A 13,456-nucleotide genomic window follows, 5' to 3' on the forward strand; every position below is an offset into this window, starting at 1 on the left:
GAGTCTTTATGCCGCTACTGTTGAGGTTACCCAATTTGTCCCAGACGGAAACATCAGCGAGGAATAAATAATCTTATCTGTTATCATGCAAGTCCATCTTCCACACAGTTTGGGGGCCCGAGCCGTACAAATAAAGAAATAAATATGTAGAAAAGTGTGTGTAATCGTTGTGCTCCATGCACCATTTCATATTCCATCACAGAATAAAGATACATCCAAGATACAAATAATGTCTTTTGCTTTTTCCCACTTATGATCCACTTTCCCCGTTCCACACGGATCAGTCATTCCCAACCAAGTTCTGCACTTTGGGTACCGTGAGAGATCTGTTTGTTTGTCTTGGGTTTAAAAAAAGAAACAACGATATCGAGTCTCTTATCTGATTTGTTTGCCAGCTGAGGACGGACTCCTAATGCTGACCTTTTAGCTTTTACAATAAACGGGAATTTTTGTCATTTTTGGTTCTGCCCAAACCTTATCGTTTGTGAAATACGAGACTTTTTCTCCACAAAAAAATGGAAGGTGATGTTTAGGTCAGAAATTCAGTGATGAGGTGCTATTATTGCATGTCAATGAAGCTGCGGCCACTGTCCACTAGCCTGAAGTGCTTGAGCACAGTCTCCCGGCCAAGTGCACTGCACTAAGTGCACTGACATCATATAAACATCATCATTATTCGTGCTAATGGGACAATGGAATAAGAGAAATGGCAGTACTACATCTCAGTTTGGGATTATAAGATGTTTTCTCCTTAATGTACTCATAATTATTAGCACAATTGCGGTGTATTTTCACATTTAAACGCTGATAATATCCACTTTACTTTATTGTTATTTAGACCACACACAGACGCATAATAAAGGTGATGATGTTGGGGTTGTTCCCAGTTCCCACCCGTTTAACGAGTGACTAGAGACTAGTTGCTTCTCCATTTCTACAAATGTAGTCAGTGTTTCCTATTCATCCTTTTTCAAATGACGGGCGATGTATGCTATAAGATCCATGAAACAGAATTTATTTCAAAGAAAAACAAAAAAAACGTCTTTTGCTACTTCAAAGACCTCCCCGCCTCTAAATCTTTTACTTCCTCCTCAGCCAAGCGTCCGTGCAGACGATACCGTGTCACAGGTCTGTTCCGAGTCTTAACCCAACTTGACTTGGACTTTTATCTCGCCCTTCATTGGTGGGGGGTCTCCGGAGGAGGAGAATAGTCAAGTCGGGAAAACCTAACCGAATGTTTCCCCTAACTTCAGGTCACAGTCGCCCTCAACGTTCTGCTGCTTCAGGACCTGGAAGAACTTGCTGTGATAAATGGAAGCAGGAATTCCGCTGAAGGAGACTGAAGTAAGGTCTGGTCATCTGTTGGTGACCTCCAGCTGATAGCAACTTGGGCTCTCCAGCAGGACAATGATCTAAACACACCAGCAAGTCCACCTCTGAATGGAGACTTGGAGTCACCTGACCTTAAAAGGCGCCTCCAGTGGGGTTGAATAACAATCCTGCAAAGACGAGTGGGCCAAAATTAAGGGACTCATTGCAAGTTATCACAAAGGCTTGATTGCAGTTGTTGCTGCTAAGGGTGGTCCAACCAGTTATTAGCTTAAGGGGGGGGGGGGGGGGGGCAATCACAGTCGTGTAGCTTTAATATCGTTTTATATAATTGTCATTTATCTTTCTGTTCATAAAACGCCACCAAATTGGGCATATTGGCGATTAATCATGATTTAATTTCCGGTAAACGATTAAACATTCAAAATTGTACAGCACAAATATTTGAATTAATTCCAAAGACAAAAAGCTGATTTGATTTGTATTTCCACGTGTGAAGAATGAAAGAAAAATATTGTAAGATGGAACTTTATTGGATTCAAAAGAGATGGAATTGCACCAGCCCAGACTCTTTAGTGGACATAACATATCCAAAAAATATAAAATATAAGGCGTGTACGACATTTACACAAACCACTGAGACATGTGCTTCACTGTTGTTTAGAATCCAGTTTTAATATTTAGTTGAACTATAAAAAGCAACATTCAAACATTTTCTCTTTAGTTACAAAAATGGGTCACCTAAAGGGCGTCTCATTGCATAATTTTTGGAACAGTGGATCTTGGCAAAATAACCCCCACCCAAAATATATCAAGTTAATTGCGTAACCGTACAGGTATATACAGGGTATAACATCCTTGCATCCTAAAAGGTTATCAAGAAAGTCTGAGGTATACAACCAAGATGAAAAGCCTGTCAGGGAAATAAAACAGAAAAAGAAAAAAACCACAACAATAGAATTAAATTAATGAAATGAATGCCAGGATGACAACATTAGTGGGGGTGGGGACGGGGGCGGGGGTGTCCACGTACGTGTTGGCGTGTCAATATATACAAAGGGAAACGTCTGAATGGGCAACGGAGGATGCTTTGGATGCTCACTTTATTTGCCTGCTGAAGAAAGTACACACAGCATTCCCAAACGGGAGCGGGAATAAAGGAGATGTGGTCGCACATGCAAGTTTTGAAAGCGGATCCAGAAATAACAGAAATGTACAAAATATTACACTTTTAGAATTAGCTTTCTTTTCTTAGCACCTCGATATTCCTTTTGTGTTTTTGAGCACCTTTGGGTTTGGTACAGCACCTTGAGAATCCAGAGAGGAGGTCCGGAGGTCCGTGTCCGCCTGAGTCCTGCTCCGCTTTCTAATGTCCTTCACCTTGTGTTGCCCCCTGCGTGGTCGGCGCCCTGCGGGGGCAACGTGTGTTCTTCCGGGTCGTGCATACATACATGGAAAGGACATGCGACGCCTTCTCATTCAAAACTTGCATGTGGCGTAGGAAATGTAGCTGGCGGGTGGGGAGGGGCGGGGCGGTGCAGGCGGGGCGAGGGACGTCTCAGCCGGACTGTCCCTGCTGACCCCCGTTAAGTCCGTTGTTTTGCTTTGTTTTGGTGTTTCTATTTAGCCAAGGAAGCAGACGGGCCCGACTTCGAAGCCGAACTTCTGATTGGGGTCCCCAAAGTCAGTCAACATGACATCGATGATTGGAACCTGATCGATTTTGGGAGTATTAATCTCCATCACAGTCTTTCCGTAGCCCTTCCTCGTCTGCAAGAGAGACACGGCAACTCGTTAAACACGACGACTCGTTTGGCTGGCAGCTTGCCGTTCCGATTGGATGGACTCCACCCCACAGGATGTTGAATTGGATGTACAGGAAGTAGAATAGAGCCAATAACGTTTAATGTCAATATTGAAAGTATTTCAATAATAAAAAAAAATAAATTATAATTAATAATTAAAAAATTACATTCATTTAATTAAATAAAATTATTTAATTAAATTCTTAAAATGAAAAAATACTGTACTTTTTGCTTCAATACTTTCACAAAATAGATTAAATTAAAAAGTAAAAAAAGCACATAAAAAAAAAACTACACAAATCCTGTCATTTCTAATGAAATATATTAATTTTTAAATGATCTTTTTTAGCATAATCATTCACTGCTTGACTGTCAAAATTTATCGTTTTTTGTTTTAATAAACAAAACGACTTCATTATTGGATTTATGGCTTCTATCAGCATCAGTACAGTAATTACAGTTCAACACTAATTAGATCCCATGGTGTCCATTAGAGGGCACTATACCGTACTACTACACCGTATGAAGAAATACGGTACCCCGAACGACCGGGTTCTTTTGGAGTGAAAGTTGGCCTTACCGCGCATCCGTCCGAGAGGGCCTTGATGTAGGGATTGTTGTCGTAGGACATCTCCTCGTCATTGGCCCCCAGGAACCGCAGCGACTTGTCGTAGCTGTCGCTGGTGGCGTCATGCCACGCCACGGACTGATGGCAGCTGTAGGTGAAGTTTTGCCGGGCCGAGGCCGTCAGTAGTCTGAGGAAGGTCATCTGCACCAGGTTGATGGCGTTGCCGTCTGAGTCGACGTAGGAAAGCTGCGGAGCAAAGTTCTCATATAAGACGTCTTTTAAATAGTCCCTAACTCGTCATCACTAGCATCTTTTGCTGAAAACACTTCAACAAAACGCTGGAATAACTCATGTAAATCTTGGATTTGATGAAACAACATTTATCCGTGCAACTCCAAGGTCATGTACAGCAGCGTCTACAAGAGCAACAAAAATGGAACAACTTTTAATAATAAAAACGCTGCATAGCATTTATATCCGACTCCTCGAAGAAAGTTTGTCCTCTATTCAGCCACAAGACACCAGCCTGATTGAGCAGGACACAAATTGTTTACGACAGGACGTTTTTATGTCTTCAAGGGCAAAATGAGGACTACGGTCGCGTTTTATTGCTGCAAAGTCTGAAGTGAGTTGCATTAAAGCGTGCGCCTGCATGGACGGACATTGAATTTTTGGAAAAATCCTGAATTGGACATGAATGGGATACTTACTATTTTACCACGCTTAAATTCGCTGAACCATGACCCTGGAACTTCTTTGGGCCATGAAGATATCCTGACCTGTGGAACAACAAAGCAAACAGACTGATTTTCATGGAGTAATATGCCAAAATATGCAAAAAATATGCCAAAATGGTCAATTTATATTTTAAAGTGCAGCCCCAGGCTTTTTTATATATATAACATTTAAGCATATCTACATGATGTACAAAATGTCCAATATGTAAATATGAAAATATGCAGCCCTCGATGGAGAAAAAGTTTGGACACCCCCGGGGTTATAGTTTTTGTTCCACTCCACTCTTCTCATTAGCATTTGAATGCCGCTTGCTTGTTGTTCTCGGTTGCACACGAGCGCTCAGCCCCGAAGCAACGGCAGCGCGGCGCCCCACTCTGCTAATGAGACGCGCGCCGCCTTGTTAATAATGTCACGGATATAAACGCAAACGCCACCTACCCCGTTGGATTTCTTATCTGGGTAGATGCAGGTTTCTCCTCCAGCGGTGAAGTTACAGTAGACTTTGAAGGAATCCCCTGAGCAACCTTGGTTGGGATCAATCCAGTATTCACCTGACGGAAATCAAAAACACTTCTTGGATACAACTGCAATAATTCACCATTAGAAATATGTTAACAGTGTTTATTCTGAAATAGATTGCCTTAAGTAGACGCTGTTAGCATGCTAATCTTAGCATTTTTAGCATGTTGACATTTTCATAGGTACACACTTTTTTTCTAATTTCAGGAATATTAACTTAAGTAGACACTTAATGCTATCATGTTAGCATTTTTATCATGCTAATATTAGCATAGTAGCATTTTTAGTAATTTTCACAGGGAAACATAGAAATATGTTAACAAATAGATGGTCTTAAGTAGACGCTGTTAGCATGCTAATGTTAGCATTTTTAGCATGTTGGCATTTTCATAGGTACACACTTTTTTTCTAATTTCAGGAATATTAACTTAAGTAGACACTTAATGCTATCATGTTAGCATTTTTATCATGCTAATATTAGCATAGTAGCATTTTTAGTAATTTTCACAGGGAAACACTCACAGGGAAACACATAGAAATATGTTAACAAATAGATGGTCTTAAGTAGACGCTGTTAGCATGCTAATGTTAGCATTTTCATAGGTACACACTTTTTTTCTAATTTCAGGAATATTAACTTAAGTAGACACTTAATGCTATCATGTTAGCATTTTTATCATGCTAATATTAGCATAGTAGCATTTTTAGTAATTTTCACAGGGAAACACTCACAGGGAAACACATAGAAATATGTTAACAAATAGATGGTCTTAAGTAGACGCTGTTAGCATGCTAATGTTAGCATTTTTAGCATGTTGGCATTTTCATAGGTACACACTTTGTTTTCTATTTTAATGAATATTAACTTAAGTAGACACTTTATACTATCATGCTACCATGTTAGCATGCTAATACAGCATAGTAGCAAATTTAGTCACTTTCACAGGTAGGTGTTTAACACCACCACACCATGCTAGGTATCATGCTAACGATAGCATGCTAGCATTATCTTATATGTAAGGCAAAAAGACAATTTCATACATATGCATTATTAAAAAAGCCAAAGTTCAAACAAAAAGCAGCAGTAATCAATATATATTTTTAAAACCCATAATTAAGTGAAGCTGCAAAATTGAAATAATAAATGTGAATATGTAATAATTTGAGAGTTGCTTACCATCAGGGAATTCCGGGTGGCAGAGCTGCAGGTCTTTGCATGTCCTGGCCGGGTTGTTTTGGGTCCCCATGGGGTATTTCATACGCTCGATGTCTTGTTTGAGGTTGTTCAGCGAGCCAAAGATGTCCTCCATGCCCTCGCCGTAGTCCATGAAAGTACCGGCGGCGTCGGACTGCATGTCGCTGGAGCGCTTGGTCTTCTTGGGGGAGTGGATGGGCAGAGGCTGGATGACCTCGCCGGGTGGGCCCTGTGGGGGGTTGGGGGGGTTACAATGCTGTGAATTGTTCCTGATGTGATGACGAAACACGACATCTCAGCTACGATCCTGTTTACTCACAGGAGGACCAGGAGGACCGATGGAACCCGTGTCTCCTTTTGCGCCAGCTGGACCCTGAGAGACACACGAACCCCGTGAACCAAAAGTGACACCACGTGATGTTTAAACCCAACCGTTTACTCACAGTCGAACCCTTAGCTCCCTTTGGTCCTTGAGGTCCCTGAATCAGACGAAACATTAGGTCAGGTTACCAAAGTCATGCGCTTGGTCGGAATCTGAATGATCCAATGAGTGAAAGGACTTACAGGTAGACCAGGGGGGCCGGGGGGACCGAGAGGACCCGATGATCCACTGAGACCCTTTGGTAAGATGAGATGGAGGCAGCCATGAACGATAAAAGCAGTGATGAGCGAATGGTACATTGAAACAATAGGAATGTTATGTTTTACTAATTGGGCTGTTGGATAAAACAATACTATACTATGCAGCAGTACCTCGCCACCTAGTACTCAGTACTATCAACTGTTTTGCGCCCTATTAGTAGAAATTAAATACATATTTACTTTATGAAATGAACTAAATTTACTCATATCTGTCTTGGTTTTTCGGCTTGTTTGATATCAGCTAGACAGAAACTACTTACGCTGTCTCCCTTGCCACCGGGCGAACCTTGGGGTCCAGGCAAACCTCGGTCTCCCTTCTCTCCTTGCTCCCCAGGTGGTCCTATCAAACCAATCAAACCCGGATGTCCCTGGAAAAAAAAAAAAGTCCAATAAAAGCAAAAGCTGGGATTGCTTTCTTTTAAAGGTATATCAAAAGTACACACCGGGGTGGTACTTTTTCATGACAACACATATATTGTCTCTATACGTACAGTATATACTGTCTGTATAAAAAGTAGTGTGAAGCACAGTGGTAATGGTATGCAAATGGCTACGGCCGATGCACGATTCCTCACACTGCTTTTAAACTGTAAGGCTATTATGTCGGCGTGTGGGAGGCAATTTTGATGGAGTAATGTGGGCGGTGGCGATATCCGAGGTGGTTACTTCACTAGCAAATTCCAGGCAACCAGGACATGATGTGAACTATCACAATATTTTATATATATATATTTTATAGCGCGCTTCATTTTGAGAGTACTGCATGTTGACACAAACAGTATGAGACTAAAACCTGGCAAATTCAAAGTTCAGGTACAAACCAACACTTAAAAACCTTGCACTCACCAAAATGTCAGTGATAACAATCATGATGACAGGACACCACATGATCATTTTATTCCTGGGGTGTCATGTGGCCCCATAACTATTGTATAGCCTAGCTTCTTGCTTTGCAGCTGCTACTGTATGTTCGTATGTTCTCATGCTAATTAACACGTGTGATGCAGGGGACACAAAAACAATTTCACAGTCGTAAAGACACAAAAACTAAGAGGACGTTGTAAAATTTTGAGTCAAACTGGGAATCTTTTACTCACCTTTTCCCCCTTGGAGCCTGGGTCACCTTTCAGACCAGGAAGTCCAGGAGGACCCTGAGTAAAAACATCAATGAAACGGTTAAAGGATGACTGGAAACCAGTTAAAGAAACAAGTCCACAGTACATGGCTTTAGGTTTTTGAAAGTGACGCTTACTAACCATGGGACCTGGTGGGCCATCTTGTCCTGCGGCACCGGGCAGTCCTTGTTCACCCTGTGAAAACCATTCATGACATGTACCCTATATCTCATTGACCGGCCAAATACTGCAAGTATTACATGCTGGCATGAGTGTACCTGTTACTACATGCTCACAGCATGGACATAAAACCATAAAACCATAAAACCTTGTTGGAGGATTTTAGGACTTACAACAGGGCCAGGGATTCCACGTAGACCCTCAGGACCAGGCTTCCCGGCAGGTCCCTGAGGCCCAACGGGTCCCGTTTTACCAGCCGGACCCTCTGATCCAGCCTCACCCTGTCGATGCGGAAACGAGAGGTCGCTGTAAATGTGGAACTTGCAATGGTGAAATCCAATAAATTACCTTGGCGCCCTTCTCTCCTTGTCGGCCTTCGGCACCAGCAGCTCCCGGGGGTCCCTGGAAGGACCGAGGATGGTTGTTAAGCATTTTTACACACAACTGGCATTATTATGTAACCGCCGTTTGTTGGCAAGTGTATTTATACACAGTCTAACCTTTCTAAAACATGATCTAGTTGGCATGCTTGGAATATGATAATTGTTTCATTGGACTTTGGAGGAATGGGAATTCCGCCTAGCAACAATTGTCCAGGGAAACATGTTGGTGTTGAACATCCCTGACCTTTTTAAAAAGAGTCCAACCGGGATAAAAATGAGCACACAATTAAAAATGTTTGATAATCCAGGGCCCTTAAACGACTTTAGTTGTTTCACAAACTATTTTTTTCCCGCCCAGTTGTGTTCGCACGCATCGAAAATAATTTCTCTCTCCAAAGTGCTCTCCACTCAGGTGGCCGGCCAAAGCCCTGGTGTTTATTGATCGAGGGCTGAAACTGAAGACCCCCCCCCCCATCCTGACCCCGTCCCTGCCTTGGAGCTTTTATCTGCGCGTGCTGAAGAGTCAGCTTCTTCATCCGCAGAAAAGACAATTCAGTTGCACTGCCATACACACTGTGACCTAGTTCACCGTGTGGGGGTGTTTATTTTTTTACCCAAGCAAGATTATTGTTAAAGTTATGTTACGTTAAGTTACAACCAACTTTGCAAGACTTTCATAGCCTCCGTTGACCTTTTAAGCACACAGCTGGCAGACTAAATACATATTGAAGAGCATAGCCAGGGTGGCAGAAATAGCACATTGCCGACCTTAGCATTGCTTGCAGGCCCATAACTACTATTTGGGATAATAGGATGGCCTGTGTCACATCGCTTGCAGGCCCATAAGTAGTAAGAGGGATAATAGGATGGCCTGTGTCACATTGCTTGCAGGCCCATAAGTAGTAAGAGGGATAATAGGATGGCCTGTGTCACATTGCTTGCAGGCCCATAAGTAGTAAGAGGGATAATAGGATGGCCTGTGTCACATTGCTTGCAGGCCCATAAGTAGTAAGAGGGATAATAGGATGGCCTGTGCTACATTGCTTGCAGGCCCATAAGTAGTATTAGGGATAATAGGATGGCCTGTGTCACATTGCTTGCAGGCCCATAAGTAGTGTTAGGGATAATATAAAATTGTTAGAAATTTCCCCACTGAGGGACGAATAAAGGCATATCTTAAATAGGATGGCCTGTGTCACATGGCTTGCAGGCCCATAATTAGCAAATCCAGCACCCTCTCTGGGATTATGTCACATGCAATTTAATGGCCCAATGAAAACAGGACATTTTCATCACTGATGTTTGGGCAACCTATCACCTAAAGACGCGATCAGAAACAAGCGGAGCTAAAATAACGACTGATGACAGATCTATCGTAACTTCATCAACATCGATATCATTTTGACGGCTCTCTAACAGTGCTGAAAACACACACAAGAACACGTGAACAGGAGCCAAATAAGACTGCGACCCCTCCGGAGACGACAAATTGCTGCTTTAAATCAGTGTTCTGCTCCTCTAACTGCAGCGCCGCTTGACCTTTCAAACACGGCCAACAATAAGAACAACCGAGATTGGAATGAAGGCTCACATGTGAAAAAGCGGCGTCGTTTAATTCAAATATCGAATTCAACATGGTTCCGCTTTGCAGTTTGATTAAAAAAAAAAACATTAACTTTGATCGCTATTTCAATGAGCTCATCAAAAAAGCATAGCAGCAAGTAAACAATCATGTTTGACACGAGTTTGGCCCGAACCCCAGACAGGCGGCACGGAATCGATAATGTGTCACGCTAGCGATGTCGCTCATTTTCACAAGGATTCACAGGGATTTAGAAACCCCACCTGGATCAATTTCTTGATAAGCAATTTTCCATTTCTTGCAGAGGAAAAAAAAAAAAAAAAAAAAAGATTCCAGCTTTCAAATTTCAATGCTCATATTTCCCAACAGGCTTTGGGGCGGCTTTCAACCTCCTCAAAGAGAGAAGCGGCGTTTTCTCCTTAAATCTTCAACTTTGTTACCAAGCACTTTATTTTTAATGAAAATGAATCTCCTGTGCTTAACTGCAAGCGTGACGAGACTGAGAGCCGACGCACGCTGCCATCATCCAATTCGTTTCGCCCAAAGAGTTTGCCCAGCCTGATCCTTCGGAGGACACCCCCGCTTTTTGTGGGTGAATGGAGATAAAGGGCTCGCCCATCCACGCCGCTGTCCTGCTAGCATGATGTTGACTATGTCTCACAGTGGGCCTGAGTGGGCCTCGGTGTCCTGCGGGTGGAACTGGAAGAGGTGGCCGGAGACTGGGAAGTATGGGCTTCCCTACTTAGACTGCTGCCCCCGTGACCCGGACCCGGATAAGTGGAATAAAATGGATGGATAGATTCAATACGACTATGTTGAAATTTGCTGAACTTGCAGTGTCGTGGAACTTTTAAATAACATTCATATTACATATATAACATTAATATTCATAATTTGCATTAATATGTAAATGTGCTGTGATCTATTCTATATGCAAAAAAGTATGACATGCAAACCTGGATTATTGCAGGACCATACACAAATCAGATCATTGCTTCACTTACTCTCTTGCCTGGAGGTCCAGGTGGACCAGCTTCCCCTGAAGGACCTGGAGGTCCCTGGATATAAGCAAAGAAAAGCCTCATTTTGAAGTACACATATACTCCAAGAAGTATCAAAAATGTACAGCAAAGAGAAAAACGGCCCAGTTGGTATATTTTATAATTATACTACGTGAATCATATTTATTATCAACTTACCGGCTGACCAGCCTCACCATCTTCTCCCTTCTCTCCTGGTTCTCCGTCTGTTCCCTGTAAAAATAAAAATACAAATTAGAGTAGAAGCTTATAAAATTAACCAATCCAAGAAATATGTGGTTAATATCACTCACAGCAACGCCTGGTTCTCCAGAAGGACCATTATCTCCAGGGAATCCAACAGGACCCTTTAGAAAAGAAACACAAACAGGACGCATGAGTGACAATATGTTGACAGTATTTAGTCTTTCCTTCATCAACACTTACGGGGTTACCCTTTGGACCGTCATCTCCAGGGGGTCCTTTGGCTCCAGCAGGTCCGGCAGCACCAGGGGGTCCCGCTTCTCCCTTCTCTCCTCTCTCACCTTTGGGTCCCTGTTATAGTTATAGAGTGGTAATAATAATAATGTAACCATAATAAAATCACTTCATTGTAAACAAATATGTTTTTATGTTGGTGTCAACAGACGTTTTATACATTAATAGTTAACTTACCCCAGTGCCTGGCTCTCCGGGCGGTCCCGGGTTGCCAGCCTCACCTTGTTCACCCTGCAGAAAGACACACACCGCATCCAACTGTGTAGGGAGCTCATACTTGTACTTTCATAACGAAATATCTCCCACAACAAAAGGAATTTGAACCTCGGTAACAAATGTACGAATGTAACAAACGCTTACCTTCTCTCCCACAGAACCCACAGGACCCACACCGCCTGGAGGACCTTGTGAACCCTGCAGCAAAAACGGACAAGTCCACCAGTTTGTATGGTATCGGTGTTGCCAGTTAAACCACTAAGCACCCATTAAATGCTATAAATGTCCAACATGTCTGTATTCATTTGAATTATACTGCACATACATCAGCGCCACTTGGACCCTGAGGACCTCTAGGACCGGGGGGACCAGGAGGACCCTGTGGAAAGAACACACATTTGGAAAGTAAAATAAAAATACTGCATTATACTGCAATCCTTAGTAGTTGTGCTTCTTACCATGGGGCCGACATCGCCGTTCTCTCCCTTCTCACCAGGGGGTCCCGGAAGACCCTGAGGATTTAAAACACACATAATCACATCAGAAGTTCATTATTGTACAAATGGCTTTAAAATGAATTATGATACAAAAACTACTCATATAAATACTAGCATACATTGACTGGATACGAACTACAAATAATGAGTAAACAGTTCTAACCTGCAGGCCGATGGGACCAGGTGGTCCAGGGAAACCTCTGGCTCCTTCATCTCCCTTCTGCCCAAACATACCCTGCTGACCCCTGGGACCAGGCTCTCCATCAGCTCCCTGGACATAGTAATATTTCACAAGTGAAATCAGGTTCATTGGATGAATCCAAGATGTGCAAATTGCATCAAAATATTAGACAGCGGCGGACATTTTGGCACCCCCGTCTCTTTCTATCAAGCACTGATTAATTGGAACTCCAAATGGGTTTTGTGAGCTCATTGAGCTTTGGATTTGAAAGACGGATGCACGTTGGTGTTCTCGGTGAAGACGGGTGAAGCCTTCAAAAAGCTATCTCAGATATTTCAGCTATCAGTTTCCACCGTGAGGAACATCATGTGGAGATGGAAGGACACCAACACAGTAATTCAGGCCAGGAGAAACCGAGAAGCGCGTCCTTCAGACAACCTGTAGACCATTTTAACTAGAACATCAACTTGCAGTTTGTTGAAACATTCAACCGAAAACACCCAATTTTTGACACACTCACATAGGCCAATCAGAGTTAGGTATTACTGATGGAAAAGTACTAGAAGAGGCAGACGCCAGGCTGATGAGAAGCCGTGCCAAGCGGGTATACTCACAGCAGGGCCTGGGGCACCAATGGGACCTTGAAGACCAGCTGGTCCAGGAGGACCCTAACAAAGACAAAAACTTAGTCATCAATGACATTTGTAGATGTGGATGTTAGGACCACAAAGCCCACCTGTTCTCCCTTATCAGCTTTGCTTCCTTTCTGGCCAGGTTCTCCAACCTCTCCCTGGGAAAGACCGTCAGAAATTAGTCAACATTGTCTTTTTATTTTTAGAATGGATAAAAAAACGGCCTGACTGACCTTATCACCATCCTCTCCAGGTGGACCTTGGGGTCCGGCTGGCCCGGGCAGGCCTACTGGACCCTGGACTCCATCACGTCCAGCTGGACCTTGTGGTCCTTTCTCTCCCTGAACACAGAAATGT

The 13,456-nt window shown here is 42.9% G+C and overlaps 1 protein-coding gene across 3 annotated transcripts in view; it reads right to left on the reverse strand.

The window, feature by feature from the left end:
- Positions 1–1,907: 1,907 nt before the first annotated feature.
- The window catches only part of col11a1a (collagen, type XI, alpha 1a), a 53,876-nt gene continuing 42,327 nt past the window's right edge, over positions 1,908–13,456 (reverse strand). For all 3 annotated transcript variants that reach the window (XM_078790559.1, XM_058060307.2, XM_058060306.2), the window contains 25 exons: positions 13,333–13,440; positions 13,204–13,257; positions 13,082–13,135; positions 12,450–12,557; positions 12,248–12,301; positions 12,115–12,168; positions 11,934–11,987; positions 11,751–11,804; positions 11,523–11,630; positions 11,390–11,443; positions 11,256–11,309; positions 11,061–11,114; positions 8,440–8,493; positions 8,265–8,372; positions 8,053–8,106; positions 7,894–7,947; positions 7,057–7,164; positions 6,719–6,772; positions 6,598–6,633; positions 6,474–6,527; positions 6,137–6,383; positions 4,879–4,991; positions 4,413–4,481; positions 3,715–3,948; positions 1,908–3,099 (listed from right to left, as the gene is read on the reverse strand). In XM_078790559.1, coding sequence (XP_078646685.1) covers positions 2,953–3,099; positions 3,715–3,948; positions 4,413–4,481; positions 4,879–4,991; positions 6,137–6,383; positions 6,474–6,527; positions 6,598–6,633; positions 6,719–6,772; positions 7,057–7,164; positions 7,894–7,947; positions 8,053–8,106; positions 8,265–8,372; positions 8,440–8,493; positions 11,061–11,114; positions 11,256–11,309; positions 11,390–11,443; positions 11,523–11,630; positions 11,751–11,804; positions 11,934–11,987; positions 12,115–12,168; positions 12,248–12,301; positions 12,450–12,557; positions 13,082–13,135; positions 13,204–13,257; positions 13,333–13,440 — 2,142 coding nt within the window. In that variant the 3' untranslated portion in view covers positions 1,908–2,952. The remainder of the gene's footprint in view (positions 3,100–3,714; positions 3,949–4,412; positions 4,482–4,878; positions 4,992–6,136; positions 6,384–6,473; positions 6,528–6,597; positions 6,634–6,718; positions 6,773–7,056; positions 7,165–7,893; positions 7,948–8,052; positions 8,107–8,264; positions 8,373–8,439; positions 8,494–11,060; positions 11,115–11,255; positions 11,310–11,389; positions 11,444–11,522; positions 11,631–11,750; positions 11,805–11,933; positions 11,988–12,114; positions 12,169–12,247; positions 12,302–12,449; positions 12,558–13,081; positions 13,136–13,203; positions 13,258–13,332; positions 13,441–13,456) is intronic.

Source organism: Doryrhamphus excisus, linkage group LG5 (assembly GCF_037039965.1).
Source record: "Doryrhamphus excisus strain RoL-2023G ecotype Guam linkage group LG5, RoL_Dexc_Guam_v1.1, whole genome shotgun sequence".
In the NCBI taxonomy this organism is placed as follows: Eukaryota; Metazoa; Chordata; class Actinopteri; order Syngnathiformes; family Syngnathidae; genus Doryrhamphus; species Doryrhamphus excisus.